The sequence below is a fragment of the Ictidomys tridecemlineatus genome, chromosome 7 (assembly GCF_052094955.1).
Source record: "Ictidomys tridecemlineatus isolate mIctTri1 chromosome 7, mIctTri1.hap1, whole genome shotgun sequence".
Taxonomy (NCBI): Eukaryota; Metazoa; Chordata; class Mammalia; order Rodentia; family Sciuridae; genus Ictidomys; species Ictidomys tridecemlineatus.
In genome coordinates, this window is record NC_135483.1 from 19332457 (window position 1) to 19347747 (window position 15291).

The 15291-nt window shown below is 39.5% G+C and overlaps 1 protein-coding gene across 1 annotated transcript in view; it reads right to left on the reverse strand.

Annotated features, from left to right (window-relative positions):
* Deptor (DEP domain containing MTOR interacting protein) overlaps nt 1-15291 on the reverse strand; it is a 137564-nt gene that overhangs the window by 44572 nt on the left and 77701 nt on the right. The window contains exon 5 of the mRNA XM_005316200.5: nt 1085-1270. Coding sequence (XP_005316257.2) covers nt 1085-1270 — 186 coding nt within the window. The remainder of the gene's footprint in view (nt 1-1084; nt 1271-15291) is intronic.

Consider the following 15291-nt stretch of genomic DNA (forward strand, 5'->3'; position numbering starts at 1 on the left):
AGAATGTCCATGAAAGTATGATATTATTTCAGGAATGACCAAACCCAAGCGTTCCTGGCCAGGGTGTAAGTTCAGTGCTGGCTACACGTGTGATAAATAAACAGTGATGGTAAATGCCTCCTGGTTTCATATCAAACCATTAATCATTCAGAGTCATGAGAGAAGGGGCTTAAAATGTAGAGCACATATTCATACTTTCAAAGTGTTACAGGAGGCAGTGTCTTCAATTTTCTGATTTGGTTCTTCCTGCTGTGGAACAGGCTGGCTCTCAAGCAGGGGAAGGGCCACAAGTGAAAGAAAGAGGCTATGGAGAGCACTCTGCCCACTGCCTGGCAGAAGGAAGCAAAAAAATAAATCTAGCTTTCTGGGGGACTATGATGAGGCAAGAAGATTGCAAGTTCAAATCCAGTCTCAGCAACTTAGTGAGGCCCTGAGCAACTTAGCAAGACCCTTAAAATTAAAAAAAAAAAAAAAAAAAGAGGCTGGGGATGTGGCTCTGTGGTTAAGCACCCTGGCAAACCCAAGTACCAAAAGAAAGGAAGGAAGGAAGGAAGGAGGATCATTGATGACATATAATTGTGAGCCAGGTGTGGTGGCACATACCTATAATCCCAGTGACTCAGTAGGTTGAGGCAGGAGGATTACAAGTTTTGAGGCCAGCCTTGGCAACTTAGAGAGGCTCTAAGCAACTTAGGGAGACCCTGTCTCAAAATTAAAAACACAAAGGGCTAGGGAGGTGGCTCAGTGGCAAAGTGCCCCAAGTTCAATTCCTAGTATAAAAAAAAAATAAAAAGATAAAAAAAGGAGGAAGAAGAGAGTTGTTTGTAAATGAAAAGTAAATAAGGCATGAATGAGCTTGAGTGATCTTCTCTAATTCAAGTACATAATTTCACAAAACAGACTTCATGCTATTTAAGCCTGAGAACAACTTGTTTTTTGCTTTTTGTTTTGTTTATTTGCATACTTCTTGGTTATTCTTAAATAAAAAAATCTGCTGGAGAAACAGTTTCACAAAGAAGAATTATTATTCTACCATTTCTCATAAGGCAAATACAGGTTCACATACATCATGGGACCGGCGTACCTGACATGAAGCTGGTAGATTTCCGATTGTCGTGGCTCTGCTTCCTCAGGCAGAAGGGGCTGTCATGAGCCTCCTGGGAGGAGGGGGACTTTTCATTGAGAAGCTCCATCAGTCTTCTCCTCCGACGGAAGTTCATTCTGAACTGGTAGAGAAGATTGCTGTCCACAAACGGGTGCTTGTTGGACACTGGGGGAGAAGAAAGAGCCGGTGAGAATGCCTGGCATTCTGGCCACCCAGCACTGCAGCCAGAAGCCAGAGGATGCCGACAACAGAGGCAGAGGCCTCTAGAAAGAGGTTAGTTCTATAGCTACCACATGGGCTTGTGGTCTCTCCACAATGTGCAGTCCCAAATTGCTTCCATGTGTCATGCACTTTAAAAATTTGCTAAGCTGTTCCTCAGGGAAACCTTCCCTGACCTCACCCCCAACTTGAGCTCTTCTCTTCAAGGTGGTCTGCTGGCCCCTGTATCCCCTTCATCACCGCACTGACTGCCCTACACTGTCCTTGTCCACTTTCTCCCTGTTTCTCCCCCTAAACACTAGGTTATTTGGGGCAGTGATCGTAGCTTCCTTTGCTAACCTTGGTGAAGTTTAGTCATGACAGTGATAACAGTCGTTCACTTACTACAGGCCATTTTACTAAGCACTTTATGAGACAATTTCATTTTCTTTTTTTTTTTTTTCATTTGCAATGCTGGGAGTTGAACCCAGGACCTGGTGCATGCTAGGCAAGTGCTCTACCACTGACCCAGAGCCCCAGCCTCATGATCACTTGCAAGGTAAATGTGACTGTTCCTTTTTTTTTTCCTTCCTTCCCTTAATTTCACTGTGGAAAAAAATGAGACTTAAATGGGTTTAGTAACTTTCCCAAGGCCACATTGCTACAACTTCTGAGCCCAAATCAACATGGGCCACACGTTGACAAAGTTGTATAAGTCACAGGCCACAGATAGTTGGAAAAGACTAAAGTGATGGTAAAATGTCACCTTCTCCAACATTCAGTCTTCTGGTTCATCATGGAGTGTGTTGTCACATACATATCTAGTGACTGTGACACCATATTGTCGTGTAACAAGGGTTTTCTGGGGGTGGGCAGAGGGTGAGCACATCTTTTTCCCCAACTAAGTCACTCTGCCTGAGAGCCCAGACTGGCTTAGCCACTCTGTCATCCTCAAATCCTAGACTATCATATATGCTTAGCTCAGGGAAGGTGCTGGACGAATGGTTGAAAGAGATTCGAGCATGATAGGTAAGAAGGATGAGCACCAGGCACATAACAGTGCTGACTCTGAACCCTTTTGCAGCCGTCTGTGCAGGAGTTCCACCCAAACCAATCTGTGTGCCCCTGTAGTTCCTGAAGGGCTTGCTGAGCCTTGGGGAGAAAGGACAGGAAGGACAGGCATTTGGTTTTTCTAGTTTGAAGGCTTTCCTTTGCTCCAAAATTATACCAGGACTACATTTTTATTGTCCACCATCTATCCATCTACGTAGCTAACAGGTATGGAATTAGGCAGACTATAAGTCAGGTACTTTTCACACCTAGTGTTTCACAAAATGAGGGAGAAAAGATAAAATTTTTAAAAAATACTCATTAATGGCAACTTTTTTTAAAATTGTGAGATTAAAATTCCATAAACCACTAGGAAAATAATCAAATGTAACCTAGTACAATTCACATTAACCACTTAATCAATAATGCTAACTTCTTCACGCCCTCCTTTGGTGTTTCATGAACATTATTTACATCCTCTCTAGGTCAACACCAAAAGTGCAATCTAGGGTTGTAACTGTAATTGTTACCCACATTTGTTAATGTATATGTATGCTGGTTAAACATTAATCTTGGAGTTTAAATGTGAATGATGGAATGGAAATTGAAACGGAAGAATAATTTATTAGCACCTTTAAAGCCAATGCCAGTTCGTAAAATGCCTTGGGTTTACAAGGCACTTGATCCGAGTCTCAGAATTCAAGATCCCTGTAATGAGAATATTCCAGCCAACATTTAACCTAATGATTCATATGGGTGATTCACAGTCTTTAAATAATGATAAACTATTCACTTTGGTCAAATGAATAATATTGGCCTTAAAGAAAGATACATTTAATTCAGTGGTAATTCTACATGTTCTCAGTAAATAATCTATTGGTGAGTCACAAGATGCTCTCCTAATGCTATCTGGACCAAGAAATAAACCAATTATACTTTGATGTGATCTCTACAATTACTGCTTCCCTTGTTCACAGTCAGATTTTAACATAAATTTCCATCACAACACTGAGTGATACTATAATAAAAGTTTAGAGATAAGTTATTTATTTTTGTCCATATTTTCTGAATTTATTGATTTAAAAAACCCTCAAGCTGACTTTAGCAATGACATCTTAAATTATGACCTGCAAATACACAGATCTCTATGTATATACTTATTAATACCTACTATTTTCTCTTGGCACAGTGTATTACATAAAAGTGTTGGCTCTGGTATAAATAAATCCTAAAAAATAGTCTGAATACAAACAAATTCCATAACAGATGAAAGTATATTAAAAGTATTTTTTAACTGCAGTGGAAATTCGCCTGCTAATCTAATCATGTGTCTCCTCCAGCTTTAATTACCAATCTAGTGTTTAATTCCCAGTCTCCATACTCCACCTCCTCAGCTCTACACCATCTGTAGCCAAATGGAAAACATACTGTCTAAGATAAAGAGACAGGGTTAAATTTAAATAATCTTTAATCATCACATATTGCCAAACAGATTGTAAGAACCCAACAAATTGCACTTTAATTATTTTACAACCACTGTTGTTGTTTTTACTGTTATCATTTGCTGATGATACACTGCCATTTGGCTTATGAAAATTCAATTTTAGAAGCCATTACACTGAATGCCCCGCTTCAGTTTCCAAAGACTGACTTGAGTTTCAATGCCGCAGGAGCAGCCACTGTCCCTCTGTGAAACGAAGGTCACCATGGGTTCATCCACCCAGCTGTGCGTCTTGGCACATGAGTCAAGTTCTCCTCTCAGTAGAGGAGGGACAGGTGCACAAATCGCCTGCATTACTGTCAATACTTAATTTTGCCTTGAAGGTATTCTTTATCCTTTCTCTCTCATTAAAAGTTTAACGTGAGTTTCATGCACTTGCTTTGTGTAAGTAACTGGAAGATGGAACATGTGATTGTAGCTTCAAAAGTTGAAGGAGTGCAGGTTGTCAGCTGTATCACAGCCTCAATAAATCACACCAATTCACTGACTCCACAAACCAGTGCTAAGTGCTGCTAGAGTCACACATGGTCCCAGCTGTCTATCTCAGCACTGTGATCAAGAGCGATCTGCCACTGGAAAGCTCATTAACACCAAAGTCTGCTGAAAGAGACACTATTTCATATCAAAACAAAACAATTAAACCAGGCCTTTACTGAAAACTCCCTTATGCTAAATAAAGTCTTACAAAATAATACCTCTCCATGAAGAACTCAGGTTTTATAGTCAGACAGTCTTGGTTTCAATCCCAGTTCTGCTGAGTAGCTGAGTCAGTGATTTGGGCAACTTATTAAAGATTTCAAATTTCAACTGTTTTCTGCACAGTTTCTATAGAAAGAAGAAATGGGGTAACTCATGCAAGAGACATGGCACGGCAACTAATATATGGTATTTTCTTTCTCTATATGGTGTTTTCCTTCTCTTTCTTTTCTTGTTTTCTTTTGGTGGTGCTGAGCATCACACCCAGGCCCTTGTGCATGTGGGGAAGTGCTCTGCCACTGAGTTCCATTCCCAGCCCAACTTACAGGGCTTCACATGTTCTTTGTCTTAAAGACTTCCAGCCTTAGATCATTAGGTTCCTTTACAGAACCCATTTCCTTTCTTCTCTGACCTTCTTTCAGAGAACATTTTGCCCTTCTCTCATGTGCAATTCTATCACCTATGATGCATGAAAAATATGATCTCCTAACTGGACATCCAGATCAAGTTTAGCAAGAATCCCACTGAAGATATTTAAAGTTCTGAAGTCAAAAGAAATAAAGGAGTATGTTAAGACACAATAAGCTTAGTAAGCTTCTTAAAAATATTAAGAAAGACAAACATTTCTTTGATAATTATAATTTACATAAGCAGAGATCCAAGAAATAACAATGGGTAAATGTAATCGTTTATATTCCAAATAGAGAAAGTTAATTCTGTCTACATTTCAATGTGATATTCTTCATGTTTAATACAAAAAATTATTTACTATACAAGCTACTTAGCCTTTTAAAATAAAGAAAAAAATAATGCATGATCTAAACAAAAAGAGGGAAGAAAAAAAATCAAGCAGAACAGTTCACAGGTGACTCTAAATCTTATAGGTGCTCCCGGTCTCCATTTCTCAGATTCTGGTATTATGGAAGATCTTAATATTATAGTAAATGTTGCAACATATACGGTTTGGTAAGTTTTATTCTTTGCTTTTTAGCACTATTCATCTCTAAACAGGAGACAATGAGAAGAAACACATGTTCGAAGCCCACATTCAATGTCCAGTTGTGATCTTATCAACAGCTATAATTAAAAACAAATTTTGTATGGGGCTGGGCTTGTGGCTCAGTGGTACAGCACTTGCCTAGCGTGTGTGAGGCACCGGGTTCAATTCTCAGCACCACATATAAATAAGTGAATAAAATAAAGATCCATCAACAACTTTTTTTTTTTTTTAGGAAAAAAACTAATTTGTTACTTGATTTATAATTTCTGGGACATCCTTTGCTTTGGTGGAATTCTCTAGAGGTTTGACTTGGGATATGAAATAGGGAAGGCAGACATAGCCAGAAAGCCGAGGCCATGTAAACAGAGAATTTTACTGCTTAGGATGTGTGGGGCTCTGGAAACACTGAGCTCAGGTTTGTTTAAAGAGAAACAGATCCCTGCTGACTGGATGTCTTGACTTACAGAAAGCATGAGGGAGATGTCATTTGGTCTACCAAAATAATGATGATACAGTACAGATGTTTTCTTTTCTCACGTGTGATAAGCTATCAATCAGGGTGATCCTAGCAGATATAAAGAAATTTTAAAAAGCTGAGGCTGTAAGAGGGGGGAAATCAGCTTCCACTGCATTCACATGTAGTCTAAGGACAAAGATAAAAAAAAACTCACCTTGAGCTCTACAGGTTCAGCTGAGTATAAAAGACATTTTAGGCTACTTATCTTGTTGAAAGGAGGAAGGTCATATACTTTCACCCTTCCTGAATTGCTTACTGGAAAGCCACCTAACCCAACAGGCTTGATGAAATCAGTGAACTAGCCCAGCAGTCTCACAACCACACAGCGAGTGCAGACCTCAGCTGCAACCTCAGCATCAAAAAGCCATAAAAGACAATCTTGGATTTTGGGATCACGTAGGCAACTTAGTGGAGTAAAAGAGGGGGCCTCAACAGCAAAGGCAATAAGAGAGAACAGCAAGGACAGAACTAAAGGAGCTATGACTACGACTACAAACCAGTGCCAGAGTTAAAAAGGGAATCGAGGTAGGCTTACAGACAGAAGCTCATGAGCTGCCACTGCCAACATCACTGTCACCCTACATTCCTCCACAGCCAGGGTGGCCGCGGCCCATCACCTCACTAAACTGTACGAGGCTGGTAGTGGGGTTGTGTTGGTGAAGCATCATTCTGTATGGTCCGTGATAACCGCTTGTTCCTTTTTCTTCCGCTTTTACGTCTCCTGTTGACCTCTTTATCCTGATTTTTGTTTTTTTACTATTTATTTGTTTGTTTTTGAGATGGGGTCTTGCAATGTTGCCCAGGTTGGTCTCGAACTCATGGGCCCAAGCAGTCCTCCCACCTCAGTCTCTTAGATTCCCAGGACTGCAGCTGTGTGACACTGCACCTGGCTTCTACTGAGTTCTAAAAGATCCCACCGAGTACTACAGACATTGCCTGAGAGTACAGACAAACTTCCAAGGATAAGCAGGTAGCAGGTCTTTTCTTCATACTCGGTGTTTCTAGAAGGCAAATGGATTCTGCATAGAAGAAACCCATACCCACTCTGCCAACAAGATGTAAGCACTAAGCTGCTTCACATGTCCAGGCTGGATCTGCAGTGTTTTGTCTTTCTTCCCCTAATAGACCAAAGGCCTACAGAACCCAGGTAATTGATGTAATTTAATACTATATATTTAAAACAAAAATTGCCAAACTTGAAAAAAAAATATTAATATTGTGGTTTTAACCATGTGTTTGGAAGAAAACATGAATTAAGAATGAATTAGAAAGCTATTTTTTCAGGAAAATCTGAGCTGACTCACAGGCCAAAATTAGCCACCTCATATCATCCTGAGAGAAGGCAGTAATTGAAGGAGCCCTGTCACCGGAAGCAGCAAAATTCTTGGTTCAAGAAGATAAAGCAATTGTTTTTGAGTGCCTACTTCAACAAGGACCATGTTAGGTGTTTGGGGTATAAAGCTTCTCAAGAGGCATTAGCAGCAGTGAGTCAGAGGCTAAAATAATTACTTCCTTAGAACTGACAACATTAAGAAGAGGATGTAAAAGCAGGAAATTGGTTTTTAGGGCATAAAGTTCTCCTAGCTAATATTAAAATGAAACACTTCATACACCAAATTATATCCTACTTAAAATTTATTTAATTGATTGTAGGGAAGAGGGAAGATGGGAAAGAGAAAAGGAAAAAGGATTCAAAGTCACCTTAACAAAGATAACAGAAGAAACCAAACATGACATTCTGATTATACAGGTTTCTGCTACTTCTGTGTCTTCCTGGCAGAAACGTAAAGGTATTAAACAGACAGAAGGTCAAACTATGCTTCATTCTTCTCTACGCATCAGCAAGTGGTAGCTGTGTGTATTTCAAATATTGACAACATTCTTTATGAGTGATAACATACAGAGCATAGGTTAGATTTTTCAGAGACTATATCATGCAGTAAAGGTAAAAATATCCTAAAAAAAAAAGCAAAACAAAATCTATTTTGTCAAGCAAATGAATATCTCAGATACATGACTCAATGAAAAAAATCTGCAAATCTATTTTAAATCTTTTGAAATTGTTGGCATAAATCCAAACACCTGTTCAAAGCACTTCAGTGTAAGAGGTATTCAGACAATGTGTAAGAGGTATTGTTTAAGACCAGAAGTGAATGAGGTCATCAAACTTATATTAAAGTTTGCCCCCAAGGAATTTGATGAGGAGGGCTGAGAATAAAAACAATGATAATAATGCTCAGCTAACCCAGTAGCATAAATAAAGAGAGAGACAATGTTGTTTCACTTACAGTAAAACTTCAAAGAAGAATAGAAGGTATTATTTGAATTTTGGATCATATCTTGGATAAATCTTTTCTATGTAAAAACATGAGAACTAACAAGATCAGTCCCAGTCTAAACAATAGTAACCAACTAGTTTTTGACTTGTGGAAATATTAAAAAATCAAAGGTAAGAACAAGTGGCACAAACCTGTAATCCCAGCATTTGGGGAAGTGAAGGCAGGAAGACCACAAGTTTGAGGCCAGCCTCAGCAGCTTAGCAAGACCTATCTCAAAATTCAAAGTAAAAATGACTGGAGAGGCAACTCTGTGGTAAAGAGCACCCCCCCACACACACACACCAATTAAAGATAAGAATAAAAAGAAAAATATGAAATTAAACCTCAATAGAATAATAAACCTCAATAGACTCTAAGATACAAATGATAGCATAGAACTGAGTGTAAATTTAGTCTGGTAGCCATATACTGGCAGTTTTATAGGACATTGTTTTCAATTTTTTATGAGAACCTAAACAAACACAGGAATTGTTTATCGTAGAGATGTGGCTTAGAACTTGGACGGTGAAGTCAGACACTGGAGGTCTATTTCTTTTTATGGTATAGGGAACTGAACACAGGGCAATTAACCCCTGAGCTGCATTCCCAGCAGCTCCTTTCATTTTTAATTTTGAGACAGGGTCTCTCACTAAATTGCTGAGGCTGGTCTTAAACTTGGAATCTACCAACCTCAGACTCAAGAGTCACTGCAATTACAGCCGTGCACCATTGCTCCTGGCTACAGTTGTGTTTCTGTCTCTGCCATTCACATACTGTGTCTTCTTGGGGTAATTAATACTTCATCAATAAAATGGGTAAGGAAATTTGACTGTGGAATCATTGTGCTGAGGAAGGGAGAACATTTGCTTTTGCTTCTGGGGCTGGTCCCCCACTTCTTTAGTTCCAAAGTGGAACTGCAAAATACAGCTCTCCATAGTCTCCACCACAGAGGAAGAAAGATTCCTGGGATAAAGGACTAAAAAATTAAACTTGCATTCAAGAGGATGCTACCCTGCCCTGTGCTGGTTTCCAAAAGGTCTAGAACTGGACTCCTTATGAGGGTGGCCACTAGCCACATGTGGTTGCTGAGCACTTGAGATATGGTGAATCTGATGTTAAGTATAAAATAAGTACTGCATTTTCAAGATTATGTATGAAAAAGATGTAACACTCAAGATTAACATTTTATTTTAGTTCCATTTTGAAATGATAATATTTTAGAGAGAGTGATTCAAAATGTATTACAAAGATGAATTTAACTTCTTCCTACATTTTTACTGTGGCTACTAGGAAATTTTAAAATTACACATGTGGACTGCGCTTGTGGTTTGTGTCATATTTCCATTTGGTAGCACTGATGTGGAGGCTTCTCTCCCATAAGGATGGACCAATCAACCAACAAATAACATCCATCCCTTTAAACAGGTGCAGCACCTGCAGAGAAGATAACCCTTGTCCTGAGCTTCTAAAGGCAAATAATTAAGAGCAGTGGTAGGTTTGTTTTTTTTTTTTTCTCTCTCTCTCTCTTTCCCATCCCATTTCCCTCATTTTGACGAGGAAGCACATTATGTACCCATTCAATAGGAATCTCCATGAGTTTATGATTTAAGCAACCTGGAGGACTAGAAAGAGAGAGTAGTGAGCCAGTGAGGCAAAATCAGCACTCACCCCTTCCCTGCGGGCATGGAACCTTTAGGAACTTCCAATTTGACCAAAACCTGGGAAATAGCTGGGGACATGGTTGGAATAAAATTTAAAGAATACAGATTCTGGGGCTAGGAATGTAGCTCAATGGTGGAACATATGTCTCATATTTGTAAAGCCCTGGGTTCCATCCCCAGCTTACACACACACACACACACACACACACACAAAAAAAAAAAAAAAAAAAAAAAAAAGCCTCCAAAACCAAACAACCAAATCCTGATTTGCAGATCTTCCTCGATTGGAAGAAAAGATGAGGGTGGGTGCCCTTTTTTGGGTCAAATGTCAACACTCAGGAGAAAGAAAGAGGGAAGCTTTTTAGAAAATAAAACAAAACAAAAACACTACACGAAATGTTAGGGTTAAAATTTTATGTTAATTTAAAATAGCATACAAATAACTTTTTAAATGGTACTCAAAATTAAATCAAAATCAGTTATAAAGATTAAAAACACTTTTTATCCAATTATAAACAGGACCAATGTGTGGGTTTGTGCATACATAATGCCTTTGTGAATTTCAACCTAATAATTTCATAGTTGCACTCATCAGAGTTTACGTATGGTCAGTCACTCCAAGAGATTCATACACTTGAGCTTGTTTATCCAGTCCATGCTGGAGTGGAAGTATGCATCAGGCAAGGAAGGGGAAGGTAAGAGCAATTTTTCCAAAGAACCATAGGTCTAAACAAGAAAGACAGCCCAGCTGTAATGAGATGGAATTATCAGCTGAGAGAATGTGTAAAATGGCAAGACACTCAGAATCAGGCCACAAAAGGCTGGTGGGAGAGTTTCTAGAGGAAGAAGTGACAGCAGACTGACAAGGATGGCTCCGAGAATAAATATTACAAGTCTTCTGCCAAAGAGAGCCTGAGTCCCCGCTGGAATCCCTGACTAAGCCCTCAACCTCCTAGCTGGGTCAGGCTGACCCAAGGCACTCACCCCAGATTGGCACAAGATACAAAGACATGAAAAAAGACCTGTGATGGAAAGTATGGGAACAATTCACTGCTTAAAGGAAAGGATCCCAAGTTTTTGTCCCCCTGAGCCCTGCCCCTTTGGGGGCCGTGGCCAAGCTCACTAACTGGAATTTAACATCACAGTGCCCCTCCACCAAGAAGAAAGGAGGCAATCTTATCAGAATCCACACTTTGAACTTTCCAGTCCACCCGAGAGATTCTAGTATGTTTTTCTAATAAACCTGAGAACTCAACTTACGTGTCCCACTAAAAATGACCACTTAATCCCATCTGAATACTTAAATTATCACATAAGGCCAAGCTAAGTACTTAATAGTAGACTATGTACTTCCCATATTACAGTTCTCCTTTGGTACCTATGGGGATCTACAGATACCAAAATCCATGCATGCTCAGGTTCCTCATATAAAATGGTATAGTCCTTGTACATAATCTACACACATCCTCTTGGGTACTTTAAATCATTTCTAGGTTACTTATAATACCTAAAACACTGTAAATGCTTTGTAAATAGTTGTTAAAATATATTGTTTAGGGAATGATGACATACTGTATGTGTTCAATACTGATTCAATTTTTTCCCAAATATTTTCCATCCATGGTTGGTTGAATCTACCTGTGAGACACCAAGAATACAGATAGCTGATTCTACTTCAACTGTAGAAAGATTGTGTGCTTGTGTTTTGTTTTTGTTTTTTTGTTTGTTTCTTGTTTTTTTTTGTTTGTTTGTTTGTTTGTTTGGTGGTGCTAGGGATTACAACCCAGGGCCTTGTACATGCAAGGCAAGCACTCTACCAACTGAGCTATATCCCCAACATATGTGCTTATATTTTAAAACTTCCTCTTATAGGGGCTGAGGATGTAGCTCATGGGTAGAGGCCTCACCTAGCATGCATCAGGCCCTGGGTCTGATTCCCAGCAAAAAATTTCCTCTTGGAAATAGTGCATAGTTGGGTAAACTGAGAACTACATACTGCAGGGGACACTGGGTGAAAAGCTGTCAGGGGCAAGGCAGGAAAGGACAGTTACACAGGCCTGGGAGCCAAACATGATCTGATTCTAGAGGATCAGCTTATAGACTGCTGACAAAACCATACTAATTTCAAGGAGAAAAGAAATACAGTTATGACACTTCACAAAAGAAACACTTCTGTTCCATGTATACCACTTTTCTTTTGGACAATTATACAGAGTGCCTACCTTTTAGTCTTTCACACATTGTAAAAAGTTAAGATCTGATTCAGTGACCGGGTCTGTTTTCCTTTAACCAAAACCAACACTATAATGTGTACCAAAGTCTCAGTGCATGACTTTACCAAGCAACCTTGCTCTCTTATATTTATATTACAACAAATTTCTGGCTGTCTATTTTTCTTCCTGCTTTGGATTCAGCTACAATAAAAAGGCAAACAGCCAAACACATGAGGGAGCACAGTGGAAAATTCCCAGAAATTCTAAATTGAGAAAATAAAAATTAGATTATAGTGGCTGATTATGGATTGAAACATTAAATATTGAAATTAGAATGAGAAAATATTTTACCCATTTTTAATTTTTTTAATTCAAAGTTTAATATTTTGGAGGTGAGAATGATTATATCATTTGCAAAAAATTTCCTCAACATCCTCATCAAAAGAAATAAGCTGACAGTATTGAGTGTATTGACTCCTTGTCAAGATTAGAGCCAAATGTAATTTAATTTTTTTTAAACCAGCTTATCTGCTGCTGTGCTCATCTGCTTAGCACTCATTTCCCTGTAGTAACAGAGCTTGCATTTTGTTGTTGTTGTTGTTGTTGTTTTGGTTTTGATGCAACTACTCCATCTATCCCACTTAGAAGGTCTGTCAATCAAAGTGTCCTGCCTACTCAGGATCAAGGGTAGGAGGAACAAGTGAGCCAGAATCAGCCAATTGGGTTCCTCTCTAGAATATCTGCATCGTAAGAGTAATTGAACAGACAGAAAACAGTTAGAGCACATTTATCTGGCCATCGGAAGCTGGAGGGATAGACTACTACCATGTAGACACTGGTTCCTGGTAGCTGCTTTGGTTCCTCTTCTTAGAGTAGCTTGCTTTTTCAGTGTTTTCTTTAACTGACTCTGGGATGACTGAGACCCCTTATATTCAAAGACCTCTAGCTGGTATAAACATCTACTGTGCCTAGCAAATGTCAAGTTCTCAACAAATGGTCAATATTATCATTTGTTCATTCAATACATTTTTACTGAGTGGCTATTACAAATTGAGCATTCCTAATCTAAAAATCCCAAATCTGAAATGCTTCAAAAATATGAAACCCTTGAACATCAAGTTTTGAATTTCAGAGCATTTGGATTTTTTGTTTGTTTGTTTGTTTATTTTATTTTTTTAGTGTGTGTGTGTGTGTATATATATATATATATATACACTAGGGACTGGGGTTTTTAAATTAGAGATGCTCAACTGATAAAGTCTATGCAAATATTCCAAACTCAAAAACAAAAATAAACAAACAAACAAACAACAACAAAAACCCTGAAACCTGCAACATTTCTTATCCTAAGCATTTTGGTCAAGGGATAATTAATATATATAAAGTCCAGGTCACTGGAGATACAAAGATGGAGAAAAATTCTCTGTCCTAAAAACACCTAGGCACTAGTTAAGTAAGGGTAAAGAAAGGTTATTTTTTTCCATTTTTAATGGAAGAAAATCTCCATTTCTTGATGGTGGAAGTGGCAAAAGGTCACCGCATGCCAAAGAAAGAGACTGAGTAAGAGGGCCTTGTGGAAAGGAAGAGCAGGTAGGCAAGCAAGGATAGGTCAGCTCTGACAAAAATTCTCTCCTCCACCAAACTTCAGTCGGGCTTCCTTGAACCCTGTTTCTACTCAGCCTTGACCCTGCTGCTGTTTCTCCCAATCCCTGTCCTGTTGTCATTGGCTGGGGGGCCCATCCCAGTCTTAGCAAATAATCCTGCTAAACTATTTCAGCAAGAGTCCTCCCACCTTTGGTATCTGAAGTATCTTTTCATGGTCCTCATCTCCCATCTTTGATGTGTGAGTCCTTGGCCTGCCTTTAGCAACAACCCTGGGCCTTCCAGGTGGGACGCATTCTGGAATCCCAGCGACTCGGGAGGCTGAGGCAGGAGGATTCCAAGTTCAAAACAGCCTGGACAACTGGTCTTTATTTTGAGATACTGTCTCAAAATAAACATTTATACAAAGGGCTAGGGATGCAGTTCAGTGGTAGAACACCACTGGGCTTCATCCGCAGAACCAAAAAAAAAAAAAAATCAACCTGGAAGGACAGCTTAGTAAGAATCCTTCCTAGTGATGTCTCCTCCTAGTGATCTTCCCTCCAGGGACCCCGCCATCATGCTATAAATCCTCACTCGTCCTTGTCTGCTTAGAATTCAACCCATTTCTCCCCTACCCCAATGCCTCCATTGCAGGAGTCTTGAATAAAGATTCCTTTACCATTTTGTCAAGTGTTAGAATAGCTTCTCTTCAATGGCTTGGGCACGTTGCGACTGATGATGCTCAGGAAATGCCATCCCCAAATACCACTGTAGGAAACAATATGCTATCCCAAAATATGACTGCAGGAGACAGAATCCCACCTCAAAACATGCCTCTCTGACATGAGGATTTTGTTTTCCCCCAGAGGCAGAGAAAGCGGTTTAGTTAGGAAAGTAGATACATATTCAAGGGAGAATGAGGGTAATCAAGGGATGGAGGTTGGGGGGACGGGGGAGACAGACAGGCCTTTGGGAGTAAAGCACGGAAGACGCGTTCCAGGGAGTGTGCAGGACATCTCCAGAGGGAGAGGCAGCCATGAGGATTATTTTGAGTTAGTTATTTTAGGATCAGCAGACACAGCAGTAGCTGGGAAAATCTGTCCCTTTATAAAAGAACCGTCCATGTGTAAGCATAAGCATGTCTCCCTCTGCACAGGGAAGGATGACTAAACCAGGAGGGACTCTGAGCCAATGGAGAAGGGTTGGGTTTAAATCTACTGAACAAACCTTACTTTGTTTGCGCTCCGCCTGGCCTTTTCATTTAGCCAGGTGTTCACTGCTTTTTTTTTTTCCCCCTTTGTTTCAGATAAGGATGGTATTTAGGTCTAAAGTTTAAACAATGCCTTTGAGATCTACTCTAGAAGTCCACTCATTTCTCCGGGTTATCTCCCACGTATACAAGAGGTATGCATGTTATTAAACTTGTTTTCCTCTTGTTGTTACAAGAA